The sequence below is a fragment of the Peromyscus leucopus genome, chromosome 3 (assembly GCF_004664715.2).
Source record: "Peromyscus leucopus breed LL Stock chromosome 3, UCI_PerLeu_2.1, whole genome shotgun sequence".
Taxonomy (NCBI): Eukaryota; Metazoa; Chordata; class Mammalia; order Rodentia; family Cricetidae; genus Peromyscus; species Peromyscus leucopus.
Genome location: NC_051065.1, coordinates 100,838,952 through 100,854,285, shown reverse-complemented (window position 1 = coordinate 100,854,285; position 15,334 = coordinate 100,838,952). Strand labels below are relative to the sequence as shown.

Below are 15,334 nucleotides of genomic sequence, written 5' to 3'. Positions count from 1 at the left end.
CTTACACACAGTGTGACCACTGTTTAGAGAACTGTGCTCACTGGAAAGTACCTGGACACTTGGAGAACAGGTGCAGTTTCAGTTTTCCACAAACATTAGTATTTTTCTAATAATTCATTGGCAGTAGAAACTATGGATCTGGTTTGCTGACTATATTCATCCCATGACTGCTGGAATTCAGAAGAGTAACTTCTGGCAATGTTGTTTGTAAACAGCCTCTTAGCAAGCGCCCTGACCCGCTGAACCACTCATCTGCTCCTACTGATTTATTGTTTGATTGTTTTGAGTCTCATGTACTCCAGGCTGGCCTGTATCTTACTATGTGGCTGAGACTTAACTTGAATTTCTGTTCTTCTTGCATAGACCTCCTCAAGGCTGGGATTATAGGTATACCACACACAACTATTCTGTTGTGTTTCTTTGCTTTTGGTACTTCCTTTAGCTAGATGACCACTATGTATATGTGTAATTTTGACCAAATACTTTTTAGGTATATTAGTGTGGTTTTTAAAATTTTTCCTAACTTACTGTCTTATTTATTCACTTACTTATGTTTGAGATGGAGTCAAACATAGCTCATGTTGTCCTTTAACTCTCTGTGTAGCCAGACTGGCCTGGAACTCTGTGTAGTCTAGGATGGCCCAGAACTTGTGATACTTCTACCTCAAACACCCAAGTACTGAGATTATGAGCACATGCCACATAACTTGTTCTGTATTTATAATTCCATTAAATTGGGGGCTAATGATACCTAGTTTTCTGTGTGATCTTAAACTTTATACCTGTGTCCTGTTTATTTTAATTTCTATTCTGTATCAAAAATGAGTATGTTCAACTTTTTAAGAAATTGACATTTTTTTGAAAGGCATTGTGCTGTTAAATTTCCCCAAAAGCAGTATGTAAGAGAAACAACTTTGGAAAATTCTTGCTGACATTACTTTTGTCATTCTAATGAGTATTTCAGTAATGTACACTGGTATTTTTCTAAGTTTTTGCTTTCTATCTCCCCAACACCTGATTGTGATGAACATTTCTACAATCTCTTTGGTTATTCATAGTCTGCTGTCATATGCCTGTTAGAGCTTCCCCTTCATTTTAAAGTGGATTTTTTTGTTGTTGTTGCTGAGTTATAAGATTAATGGTATACTGTTACCAGTACTACTTAATCTAAATATCTTTTTATGTCTTTTTTTTCATTTTCTTAGGCAATTATTAACAGAAGACTTTTTATTTTTACTAGGTTCATTATATCAATTTTGAATTAATCATTGGAATATATATACTAAAAGAAATATTTCCTTACTCTGAGTAAAGTTTTTTCTTATGATTTTTGTAAATTTATAGTTCTATCTTTTGTGATCAGATGTGTGATCACATAAATGTTTTGTTTTATTTACTGTACCAAATTTTTTAGGTTCATGTTTAGCTCTTTGGAGATCTACTTGCTCACCTGCTAATGTTGAGAGGGAGGGACACATCAGATTCAAGTATAATGAAGCAGAAGTATGAAAGTGCTGTAATGGAACCCATTGTTTACTTAATGGAAAGAGAAGAAATGCTAATGATGGAGCATCCTTCAGGCTTCACAGCATTGCTATTTGCTGTTCCTACAGTGTTTATCCTAACTAACCATTGAAAAGCATCTAGTGCATTGCATATCTCTGCGTTCACATTATTACAGTATTAGTCCACCTTGCTGACCATTTTTTTTTTCTGGTTTGAAGTGTCAATCTTAGTATATTCTGTGATAGTCTGTTGCACTCATTATGCCTTCTTGTGTTTGGTATTTACACAACGGTTTTCTTACATGTTTTAGTGTACTATTATATGTTGTAGGAAGGTCTTGGCAGTTGGGACTTTTATATTTCAGAATGCTTACAGGTAGTGACACTCTGTGTTAGGTGTGAAGATAGTAATGTATGACAATTCTCCTATGACATTTACTTTCTTCTATATTTTTACCCATTATTTTATGTGCTAGTTTTTCCACTTAGCTTTGTGATGTGTCTTTGTCTTTGGTTTGCCCTTCACCTTTCAACTCCACATGTTTAGATAAGGAAGAAGCCTAGTTACTCCTAGAAGGGAGTAAATGAAACAGTCCTCTGATGAAAGAGGAGAAACAGCAAAGAGTAGGCTCATGGTGCTTTAACCAGGATCATCCAGAACTGTGTATGAATAGCTTTTAGAGCATGCCTCTTGATCCATAGTCAGAATTCAAGGGGAATTTTTCCCCCCAAAGCTTTTGACTTTGTCTCTGGTTTCACTGATCTTCATTTTAAAATTTTGAAGTTTTTCGTCTTTTTCTGGATCTGCTTTTGGGAGTACCAGAGGAAAGCTGCATTGAAGGGGCTCTTAGCTGGATGGATTGTGAGTGTTTATTTCACTAGCTATTGACTTCATTATGCTTTAAGGAGTTGTGTGATATTAAATTCCTAATGAACAAGGCTTTTGAGGTTCCTACTTTCTAATAGTCAACATGTTTTGGAGCCTTTGTACAATGCCTATAGGAGTTTTCTCTTTATAACTTCCCTCTCAAGCAATTCAGAATGGAAAATGAAAGGAATGGAGAGATAGATATGCCCATCTTCTTGTGATGTGAATGACGTACGAATATTTTTCTTTCCAGTGATTTTTGCGTATATCTATTTCCTACAATATAATGAATTCAGAATGGATTTCTTGTTGTTAGAGAGTGATTATTGCTGAGCTTAGCTCATGTTAACATTTTATGTTGAATTTTTCTGTAGCTACTTTTTATGAAATGTAGAGTATTTAATTCTGCCTGGGAAACTCAAGCAATTTTGCTTTCAATTTCCTTAAATCATGGGCAGTGATATTTAAGTTGTAAGTGTGTCTTGTAACAAAGTAGCTACCTCCTCCTCCTGTTGCAGATTGAACAGCTCTGATTCCATTTTCATTCATTGCACACAGTTAAGACTGGCATTGTTATCCTGTTTACTTGTGAGGAAGCTGTGTACAAACAAGATTAAGTAGTGCTATTAAGGTCACATGAGTGAAAGGCCAAGATTGATGAAAAGTTGATGGGAGCCAGAGCCTTGCTTCTCTTCAGGCCTGTCTTATCTTACTGTGGATGCTCATAAATGGACATGCTGCTCAGGTACTGTTCTCCCAGAGTGAGAGTAATTAAAGGTCTGGTTAAATTCACATAAAGAAGCTTTTAAATGAGTTTCCTTTGAGAATCACCTCAGGGTTTTAAGTATTCTGAAATGAAGCATTTGTTATTGGCAGAGCATAAAGAAGCAGAACATGTACAGGATGCATTAGCTCAAGAAAGCAAGAAGGCAAGGCAGCTAATGAGGTGTTTGGGAGGAGAAGTTCTCTTATGTAGGGACTGACCAGTTAGGAACTGAGTAATAAGTCCTACATTGGAGTTAAAGGGACTAGCTGGCAGACAGGCAGGCGTCGGCACCATTGTGTTTTGTAAACTTTCTCCTATGGCTGTGGTGTGTTTTTTCCAAACCCACTTAATTTTTTATGAGGTTTGTAAAGGTCTTGAATAAACAATTGAGATTATACAGGTTTTCCTGGAAGCTTTGGTTAATATTTTAATATACTCTGCTTTGTCACTTTATTAGATAGCTTGTTGGAAATTTTTAAAGAGGGGTTTCTTATTTTTCTCCTCTTAACCATGTTCTAGTAATTAAAAATCAAAATTTCAAAATCAGATTTGGGTTTTAGTGGGTTTTCCTCTTCCCTTTTATTGGGAACTCTTGTGTCTGCTGGTCACCCTTGGGTTGCTATCTGGCATCTGGGAGTCCTTCACTTAAAACACATTTCAAGTGAAATTACAGTCCAGAGGGTGTCTCTTGAAAATGAGCCCATGATTGTAAATGTATGTAGAGAGAGGCCTGGAGAAAGGGCAGGGGGAATTGGATAGGGTCAGAGAACAGGAACCAGTAGAACCTTGGAGATTACCTCATCATGACCTTTTCCTCATTAATATTTGAGTCTGATTTGTTGGCATCTAGGTTGCCATCTGGTAAAATGGCAAGCACAACAGTGACCAAATACTTTCAAAAACATTTCTGTGTTTATGGGTAGGCTGAAGGAAATTGACTTGTAACCTGAACAGGAGTTAGAGAGAGAGAAAGGAAGTTTTTGTGGATTGCTGGGAGGATTCATTCTGTGGAAGCCCAGAATGCAGTAGTTGCTCTTTTTAGAATACTTTGTGATACTTTTATTTTGACTTTTAAGTCAGTTGAGGAAATGTCCAGTTGCTGTGCTTGGAATGTGATGAAGCTCCCCCAGTGATCCCACCACTCTTGTGAAGCTTCTGTAACTATTTTGGCCTTATAACCCTTTCTTCTAAAATCAGATAGGGTTTAAAATTTACTCTGCTCAATTTAGCATTTAATTGCATGCTTCCCTTGATTTGCTTCAGAAGGAAGTGCACTTTCCCTTTTTTTTTTCTGTAGACAGAATTACTTGGTTTAAAAGAAGAAATTCATGTGTTTCTGTAGAAGACGTGAGCAATAAAATATTCTGTATCCATAAAACACATTTTAAGAACATATACCCAATGGCTTTTTTCACCACTTTTCTATATTTAGCACTGTAGGAATAAAAACTTTAAATGTGTTGCAGTTGCTGAGCACTTAGTGCAAGCTAGGGACTGTGCTGTATATAGCATTGATTTTTTTAAAACTCAATCATTAAAATAATCTTAGTTTGCACATAGTAAAATGGAGAAAAAGGTAAAAGCCAGTGTTCTGTGACATGTTTATATATGTGCACTCATTAATGGTTTCACTCCTCATCCTTTATTGTCAAATTTAATTGAAAAGACACACAGATTTTTTTATGAAGCAAAAATGTTTGCCAAGTGGTAATAGAAAGTACTGAGTGCTTAGTACTTAGACACAGGAAACTGTTAACTCTGAAGACTTTCTTTAAATGACTCTTACAGGGTTGCTCCACCCATCCCTGGTTTGATGTATATTGGTAAATTAAAAAGATTCTGAGCCAGGTGTGGTGGCACATGCTGTAATACCAACAACCAGGAGACAGAAGTAGAAGGTGGACAAGTTGGAAGCCAGTCTGTGTTTGTCATAGTTGAGGCTTCTATTGCTGTGAAGAGACACGATTACTATCTCAACTCTTATAAAGAAAACATTTAATTGAAGGGGCTCACTTACAGTTTCAGAGGTTCAGTTCATTATCATCATGATGGGAAGCATAACAGCATGCAGGCAGATGTGGTGCTGGAGTAGTAGCTGAGAGTTCTGTATCTTGCAGGCAACAGGAAGTTAACTGAGACACTATGCAGTATCCTGAGCATAGGAAACCTCAAAGCCTGCCCCCATAGTGACACACTTCCTCCACCAAGGCCATACCCACTTCAACAAAGCCACAACTGCTAATAATGCTACTTCCTATGAGATTATGTGGGCCAGTTACATTCAATCTACCTCAGGGGTGTATAGTGAGACCCTGCAATTACTGGTTTTAATAGTGCACACCTATAATCCTACTGCTGAGAAGACCCAGGCAGAAGCATTGGTGCAAGTTTAAGGCCAGCCTGGACTACATAGTAAAAAATCTGTCTTTAAAATAAGATAAAATAAAATAAAATAATAAAATAAAATATAAAATAAAATAAAAAGACTAAAACAAAATTAAAAGAAAAAGAAAACAAAGATTCTTTTAAGGTACTGGCTGTGTATCACTAATATTGGACTTATCTTCTTTAGTCACAAACTACTGTAAATTCTGGAGAAAAATATGAAATCATAGCATTGCCAATGAAGGAGGTGCTTCAGTCAATGTTTGTGATAATAGTGGCACTATAATTAAATAAACAGAATACCAAATAAGTGAGAAAAGAGAAAGAACTTTATCCTTCCCGTAAAACAAACCCACCAAACTTCATAAAGTTACTCTTAATTGTTGGCTAGTGTTAAGCTACAGAGGCAGAGAGACACTTTGCAGGATTGGAAAGATAATTGTTGTTGAAGACTGAACTCAGCAGACATTCCAGAAGTTGCCAGACAGACACATAGAGGATTGTGTCCCTGGAGAGAGCTAGTGAAAACTATGCTGTTTAGCTGAAATGCCAGGAGGGCCATGCACAAGAACTAACAACAACGCCCCAAGAGTAAAGACAAGATGAGCATAGATCCATAATAATAAAGTTAAAAACAAGTCTAACAAAACCAAGACAATCAACCTATCTATCTGCTTGCTAGAACAAAATTCCAAACTCTGTTGAGGCTGAGAAGTTAATCTGGAGACTGTATAGCATCTCACCTGCAAGGCATGTGTACAAACCAAGACTTTCTAAAATGCTAATAAGAAGGAAAAATTGACGTAGGATAAACATTCTCATAGTTGATAAGTGTAGGTCCTGAGATGATTCACATGTTGATGTTAACGTAAGAAGAAAACTGAAGAAACAAACAACAACAACAAACCTTCAGGGTAGGTGTCTTAGAGTTTCTATTGCTGCGAAGAGACATGGCAATCTTATAAAGGAAAACATTTAATTGAGGTAGTAGCTACAGTTTTAGAGGTTTAGTCCATTGTCATCATGGTGGGGAGAGTATGGCAGGGAGTATGGTAGTGTTCAGGCAGACATGGTTCTAGAGAAGTAGCTGAGAATCCTACATCTTGCAACAGGAACTGGTCTTTGTGGCACACTGAGTGAAGCTTGAGCATATATGAGACCTCAAAGCCTGCCCCCAACAGTGACACACTTCCCCCAAAAAGGCCACACCTACTCCAACAAAGCCACACCTCCCGGTAGTGCCACTCCTTTTGGGAGTCATTTTCTTTCAAACCACCATAGTAGGGAAAATGGACAACATACCAAAAAAGATGGGTTATTTGAACAGGATTAAGAGTCATTGTTCATTCTAAAATAGTAAATCTGAGATTAAAAATTCATATGGGGGGGGGAAAAGGAGTGTCTTACACCAGGCTGGCTTCAAACCCTAGTCTTCTACCCCTTGAATGTTAGGATTACAGATGTACATTACTGCAACTGGTTTTATTACATGAATTTTAAAAGATACAGTAAATACATTGAACATTTATCTTGGTTAGGGTTTCTGTGGCTGCAACAAAACACCATGTCCAAAAAACAAGTTGGGGAAGAAAGTGTTTATTTGGCTTATACATCCCCATTGCTGTTCATCACTGAAGGAAGCCAGGACAGGAATTCACACAGGGTGAGAACCTGGAGGCAGGAGCTGATGCAGAGGCCATCGAGGGGTGCTGCTTATGGGCTTTCTCAGCCTGCTTTCTTATAGAACTCAGGACCACCAACCCAGGGATGGCACCACCCACCATGAGCTAGACCCTCCTCTATTGATCATTGAGAAAATGCCTTACAATTAGTTAGATCTCATGGAGGCATTTCCTCAACTGAGGCTCCTGCCTCTCTAATGACTCTATCTTGATGTCAAGTTGACACACAAAATCAGCTAGTACAACAGTAAACTCAAAGCTCAGTTCAAGATGAATAAACCTAAGCTCAGATCTGTAGAAAGCACCTAGATTAGCTGAATGTGGTAGTGCAACTTGGTAGGTGAAATGCGAATGCAAATTTGAGCTAGCCTTGACCATATTCCAAGATCTTGTCCAAAACTAGAAAAAAGTAGGAGGAAAAAGAAACAGAAAAAAATCTCTTCCCTCCCATCCCCCAAGCACACACAGAGAAAAAAAGGAAATTTGTGGAGAATAGTTGAAAGGTCTAAGGTGCATTTTATTCACCTAATTAGAATATATCCTAATAAACCTATCCTAATAGGAAGTTGACAGTATCTCTAACACATTGAAGGCCAGTAGAGCATAGCATGCTGTTGGCTCTTGATATTCTGTGTCTGTAGATAGCCATTATCACTGCTGTTCAGCATCTCAAGAGGACAATGTCATATATCACTAGCCCTCAAAAAGATTGAGATTTCAAAGATGGTTTCTACTGAGTGTGTTGTAGAAAAAAAACCCAACATGCAACTAACTGAGTGTCTTAGTTAGAGTTTCTATTGCTGTGAAGAGACTCCATGACCATGGCAACTCTTATAAAGTAAAACATTTAATTGGGGTGGCTCGCTTACAGTTTCAGAGGTCCAATCCATTATCATTATGACAGGGAACTTGGCAGCATGCAGGCAGATGTGGTGCTGGAGTAATAGCTGAGAGTCCTAAATCTTGCCAGCAACAGGAAGTCAACTGAGACACTAGGCAGTATCCTGAGCATAAGAAACCTCAAAGTCCATCCCCACAATGACATACTTGCTCCAATGAAGCCAGACCCACTTCAACAAAGCCACACCTCCTAATAGTGCCTATAAGATTATGGAGGCTGATTACATTCAAACTATCACACTGTGTCTATGTAGGCCTTGTGGGCCTGTCTACTCTCTGTTTTGGGAGAGGAAAGAGAGATGGCAGTACAAAAGCATCATTCAAGGAAATGGTGCTCAAGGTGCCTCTATACTAGAGATGTGTAGTCAGAAGTTTTCCAGTGTCCTGCCTGTTCCCGCAGCTTTTCAGACCCAAATAAACATATAGAGGCTTATATTAATTACAAAATGTATGGCCATGGCCTATGGCTCAAGCTTCTTGCTAGCTAACTCTTATATCTTAAATTAACCCATTTCTATTTATCTGTGTTTTGCCACATGTTCTGTGGCTTTACCGGTCTGCTGGCATCTTGCTCTTTGGGTTGCTGGCTGGCATCTCTTTCCAGACCCTGCCTTTCTCTTCCTGTCTATCTGCTTGCATTTCCTGCCTGCCTCTAAGCTGACTTGCCATAGGCCAATATAGCTTTATTTATTAACCGATCAGAACAACACATATTCACAGCATACAGAAAGACATCACACAGCAAAGATGTCTTACTCCAGATTCTAAAGGTCATAGAAATGTGTAGTACATTGAAAGAACATTGTTTTGTAGATAAATAATGGTGAGGTTGCTGATAAATGATAAATGTAGAGAAAAAGAAATCTTAGTGGAGCTGGGATGTAGCTTAGTTGGTAGAATGCTTACCTAGCACACATCAAGCCCTGGGTTCATTCCTGTCACTGCCTAAAGTGTGTGTGGTATTACAAGTCTGTTATCCTGTATTTGGGCAGTAGAGACATGAGGATTAGGAATGCAAGACCAATGCTCAGCTTAATAGCTAACTTGAGATCAGCCTAGTCTACATGAAACCCTGTGTTTTAAGATATAAAAAGATGCAGATCTTTGTGAGTTCAAGGCCAGCTTGGTCTACAAAGTGAGTTCCAGGACAGCCAGGGAGGGCAATTATACAGAGAAACCCTATCTCTGAAGAAGAAGAAGGAGGAGGAGGAGGAGGAGGAGAAGGAGGAGGAAGAGGGGGGGAGGAGGGAGGAGGGAGGAGGAAGGAGGAAGAAGGAAAGAAGGAAGAAGGAAGAAGAAGAAGGAAGAAGAAGAAGCAGAAGAAGAAGAAGAAGAAGAAGAAGAAGAAGAAGAAGAAGGAAGAAAAAAGACTCTCTTTTAAAAGCTGATAGAGAACAAAGGTACATTGTCAGTAGTACAAATAATAGTGGAATTCTTATAGATGTGATGGGGTCAGAGGACAATAACTGAAACTTAGAAATTTTGAAAAAAAATAAGATTATCCCCATATAGTTATTGATATATACTTAGTATAAGTATATTACAGAAAAAAAAGATGAGATACCCATTGCTAATCATGATACAGTAACTAGTACCAGCTTTGACCTTGAGTCCTAGACTAGATGCTTTCTGTTGCACAGCTGGCTATCCCAGTCTCTTCAGTTCAACCCTGAAGAATGGCAGTACTGTTGGTCTAAGATGACTGTGGCCAGAGCTTGGGACAAAGTGACTGCTGGGTTCAAGGAAGTAGTGTAGTGTTGAGGAAGCCATCTTGAGAAATAGAGTGAGAAATAAGCATTGGGATCCTTGGGAAGTTGAGGCTACTTTTTCCACATGTGAAGTGAAATCTATGAGATCAGGCAAACAAAATAATAGACAAAAAACTGCCAATGTGTAGAAGGTGAGTGGTTACCAGGATTCATGAAATGTTCAGATTCCAGTTCTCCCCAAACTTTCAGTAAAGACACCAAAAGAGTACCAAGTTAGGGCCTAAGTTAAGCATTGGCCTAAGGTATTTCTATATGAGAGATAATATGAACCTCCACATTCATATAATTGTGAGAAAGAAGGGGTGATAATTTCCTGTTTAAGGAGGAAGAAAGCTTAAAGATGTAATCCAAAAGAATCTCATTCCATAGCAGACTATGACAGGATCCTTAATAAGGAAAGTGTGGTATAGATGTGGCTGTATATATTTATCATAACAGCATTTCTTTTTTTCTCTTTGTGGTGCTAGAGATGGATAGGCCTCAGGCACCATTAGACAAGTGGTCTATCATTGAGCCACACCCCATTCCCTCAGAATTGTGCTTACAATGTACATAACCTAATACTGATAATGGCCACTTCTGATGCAAAGTAGGACAGCAATTAATGGTGTCATCTAGGTGAACAAACTGTTTGTATTATTTGTGAATATCTAAGTATTTTGAATACTTTAATAAAAATAGTATTCATTTTAAATCTGGTTTTAAAATTAGCTCAGAATTCATTTGTAAATCTCAATACTTTCTAAGAAAACAAAATCCAACCTTTTAATTACATTTTGGAGAGCATTTTTGTTTTGAATTTACTGGCAATTCATAGAGCAGTAAGTACTGGCTTATATCTAGAGACTTGCTAGAATTTATAAAGAATTTTTTTAGAAGAGACTTTTTCAAATTTATTCCCCTTGTAACATTCTGTCTCAGTTTACTTCCCATTTTTGAGTATTGCTTCTCTACTGTTAATTTTTAAAATATTTTTCTTGGCTCCATAATTGGGTTTTGTGAATATAGCTTACTGTTCTAATTACCATGTCTGGTGGAATTGGAGTCACTATTTAAAATAATTGATGTTAACATATGTTTAATTCCAAGGCTATTAGATATATGAATATTGTGATAGGGAGAACCTTAAAGAAATTCCTAACTGAGGAATAGAGTAAGTTATTTAAACTTTAATATCTGGGGATATTCACAGTTGATAGAGTGCTTGCCTAGAATGCACAAAGACCTCAGTTTGACCCCAGCATCCCATAACCTAGGCATGGTGGTGCCCACCCACAACCCCAATACTTGGGAGGTTAAGACAGTAAGGTTAGAAATTCGGGGTCATCCTTGTCTACATAGCAAGTACATAGCCATCCTGGGATACGTGAGATGCTATCTTAAATAAATAAATAAATAAATAAATAAATAAATAAACGAATAAATAGATTTAGATGGCATTTCATTTTAACACATTTAACTAACATTCTGGTTTACATGTTTATATTTCAGGGAAAGGTGGCCCAGACAGCCTGTATGTCAGCTTGCAAGCATTTAGCCACATCCTTGATGCAACTGTTGTTGGAAGCGGAAGTAAGGCAGCTCACTTTGGGAGCATTGCAGCAGTTCAACCTGGATGTCAGAGAATGTGAACGTAAGTCAGTGAACCCTTTTTGCTTGCTTGTTTTATAAACTTATGTTGTCTCTGATATGAAAGAAAAAGCAAAAAGTTTTAGGTCTGTCAAGTCAGTGTTCTTCATGGTGTCAAAAAGTATCTAGATGGTAAAGGTATCTTACAAGATGTTTTGTTTATTTTTATTTTTTATGTTGGCTTTTTAAAATATGTTTTAAATTGAAATATAATTACATCTCTTTCCCCCCTCTTTTTCTCACTTCAGCCCCTCCCAGTTACCCTCCTTTGAACTCACCATGATCCCTACAACTCTCAAGTTGATAGCCCCTTTTTTTAATTATTATTGTTACATACATTTTGTGTGTGTGTGTGTGTGTGTGTGTGTGTGTGTGTGTGTGTGTGTGTGTGTGTATAAAATCTGCTGAGTATGTTTTTTGGTGGTATGTGTATGGTTTCAAGGCTACCCACTCTGTAGTGGCCAGCCAATAAGGGAGCTCATCCTGAGGAAAAACTAATTCTTCTCCCAATTAGTTGCCCGCAGTTCATTGTAGATTTTCCCCATTCCTTATTAACATGTACATTTGATATTTGCCATTGTTTTGCTCTTGTCTACACAGCTCCTGTCTAGGAGAGATTTTCACAGCAGACTCCCTGGTAGTCTGTCTCTCACAACCTTTCTGCCCCTTCTCCTGCCATGTTCCCTGAACCACAGATGCATGACCTATATTGTAGGTGTATCCCTTTAGGCTGGGCTTCCCATGATCTGTTGATCTCTGCATTATGTCCAATTGTGGTTTTCTTCAATGGTCTCCATTTGCTTTAAAGAGAAACTTCTTTGATGAGAAGTGGTAGATACATTTATCTGTGGGTATAAAGACAAGGTTTAGAATGTAGTATGGAACTATGCTGGTCTAGCAAAAAAGCCATAGGAGAGTTTTTTCTAAGGTCATTGATGTCACCAGTCCTACAAAGCTGGCTAGGTTTCCAGTATCAGGCATGATTTCCCTTTTGTTGAATGGAGCTTAAGTCCAATTAGTTGTTGGTTACCACCAGCATGCACCTTTTTATCCATATCATGTCATGCTGGCTCATAGGTGTTGAAGCTGGGTAGGACTGTTTAATTGCTTCTCTCCCTTGGCCACTAACATTAACTGCTCAGTTTGTTTCATTTGGTCTTTTAAATGGCACTTATAGGGATTTCCATTTCTAGTCATCATAAAGTATCACCATAAACATCTGTAAAATTAGCTAACTGTGTGAAACAGCTATGCCCATGCACTGGACAGCAGACCATATAAGCCATGGTTTTTCAGAGAGCAGCAGCACAGAAACTGCTCAGTTCCCCTTGGCTTCAAGCTGCAGACACTGTTTAGCAGCAAAACAACAGCACTCTATCACTAGGAAAAAGAACAACAAAACCCCCACCAGATAAGGAGTGTGGGGCTGATGATACAGCTGGGATATCAGAGGAGCAGCTCTGGAAATCTGCAGTGGGGCAGCACTGGAGCCTTTGGCCACCAGTAAGTTGCCATATGCAGGAAACCTATGATGCTTGACAGACAACAGAACAGCCACTGAAGTCTGTGAAGTGGCTAGGAGCCCAGGGCCTTCATGTCCTCCAAAATCTTGAGGTGTCAGCTACCCAGTGAAACATCTTGTATACTTAGTGTACTCAGATGGCGCTTCAGGGTGTTCTTGCTCTGTTTCACGTGCTCCCATTTCAGAATATACTCTATTTTTTTATTTATCTGAGTGTGTGGCATATCAACATTACGCTGACTGTCCACAGCGCTAGATGTTATTATGAAATTAAGTGGTGTTGTATGGTGAAGTTATTGTAGTTATGTATAGCATATTGGCTAAATTGACACTAATAAAATTGTACAATTAATCGTGTTGCCTTCAGATTTGGCTTATTTTTCTCTTATCAGCATCCCTTTTCTGAATTATAGTCTTTTTCCTTTCAAGAATCTCATTATATATCATTGCTGTAATTTTTTGTAACATTCGTTGTACCACTAACTATAACTCCTTCTTTCTCCAACTTGCTTGCCGGGAAATCATAAATTAGATATTTTTATATATCTCTTGTTTCTATATCTCTTTCTCCTAGGCTTTTTTCACTTGGCTCTCTTAGGCATCCCATTTCCTTGCTCCTTCTCTATTTCTTTCACTTTGTGAATGGTGTGTGACCTTTCCAGATCACGCTAGCTCTAATTGAAATCTCATTTTCGCGTTATATTTGGTGTCGTTCTTGGTGCTGGTGTTTCTATCTCTCACTTAATATGGTGGCCTTCCTTAGTGTTTTTCCTGTATTGGTCCTATAAATCGGACAATCGTTTTTTTTTCTGGGTTTATCAGATCGATATATAATGTTCTTATTCTTGTGTATATGGTATATATAGCACAGTTCTTCATATCTATTTTGCAGCTTCACTGATTTTCGCATATACGCAGTCTCATCGTCTAGGCCTTCCTAAGGCTGTTGTGTACTAGTGATAAACCAATCTCGTGAATGTCTCTTTGTAAAGACTTTCATCTTCTCTTGTCTGGAGTCGACGATTATATAGTGAACGTGTGGCTGTTTCTCCTCTCTATGTAGTGACACTATTTTCACATAACTTAACTCGACTGTATTTAGTGCGCAAGGTTCTCACAGGTATGTAACATCTGAGCTTCAGCAGTGTACACAGTTTGTAAATTTTCCCTTATCATGCATCTATCTCTCAATGCACGTTATTCGCATCATTTAATCATTTATAAAAGACACTACATATACTATTTGGGATCTATTGTAAATAGATAGTGTTGTTCCGCCAACTGAAGGATGAAAATAAATAGGGTAGGGACACTCTCAGTGTGATGCACCTTTGAGAAATACATTGGAGAGACTCTACACGATCAGCTTCATGTTTGTCTACGTCTTCACTTGTCTCTCTGTGGTAGATATCTGAACCTTCTCGGTCTCTCTCCTATGGGATACGTCATACAGGCTCAGTTTTAATTGGCGTGAGAACATTACAATCACTCACAGATGGTAAGTGTTTTCTTTGAGTAACTAGGCTAGTTCACATGTGGTGGCTCAGTGAAATGTGGTCAATGTGTTATTCAATTCTAATTTGTGAACTTTCAAGTTTGTGTAAATTTCTACTCGATTTTGTATACTCTCCATTGATTATAGTTCGTATTCACCCTGCATATCATGCTTTGTGAATATGTTCTATATTCTATAGATACACTTTATGTGCATTTTAAAATAACTCTCCTGAGAGTCTACAGTAACATAGTTCTCTGTGTTCTCAAAACCAAAAATCGAACTCATTGTCTGTTGTTGCTTGTTGTAGATAGATTTTATGTTGACAGTTTCTTTCATATTTTCTTTAAACCAACCAGGGGTCATGTTCGCTCTTCACAACCTTATATAATTTTTTCAGCTACTAGGAGCTCGGATCATATGATGAATTAATATAAAAGATACTAATCATGAGCTAAATTATAATCTCTCTCTGGGAGAATATATTTTACTATATATCATTTTTCTGCAATGTAGAGAAGATCGAGGGTAGATATCGGCTATTGCCATCTTGTTAGCACTCACTCGCATACGATTTTTATGACCATTAAAACCACCTGCGTGAGTATGTAATAAACCAAAAAAACTTAGAACAATCATATTGGGTTCTAAGGGACTGCAATAAATTATGAGATTCTTTATGATATAATTCAAGAATATCTGAAGTCGGGAAGTATAAAGTTTTATTAAAGCCATGAAGTTGAGATCTACTAAATGTGGGAATAGGTGTGGTGATAGAAGTAGCTTTTATGGAAAAGCAGAGGTATAGAGAGA

General features: G+C 37.9%; 1 protein-coding gene across 8 annotated transcripts in view; it reads left to right on the top strand.

Annotated features, from left to right (window-relative positions):
* The window catches only part of Exoc6b (exocyst complex component 6B), a 417,559-nt gene that overhangs the window by 239,982 nt on the left and 162,243 nt on the right, over positions 1–15,334 (top strand). For 7 of the 8 annotated variants that reach the window (XM_037203853.1, XM_028858058.2, XM_037203851.1 and 4 more), the window contains exon 18: positions 11,367–11,508. In XM_037203853.1, coding sequence (XP_037059748.1) covers positions 11,367–11,508 — 142 coding nt within the window. Of the gene's footprint in view, positions 1–11,366; positions 11,509–15,334 lie in introns of those variants that run through there. The other variant, XM_028858059.2, reaches the window with a different exon arrangement.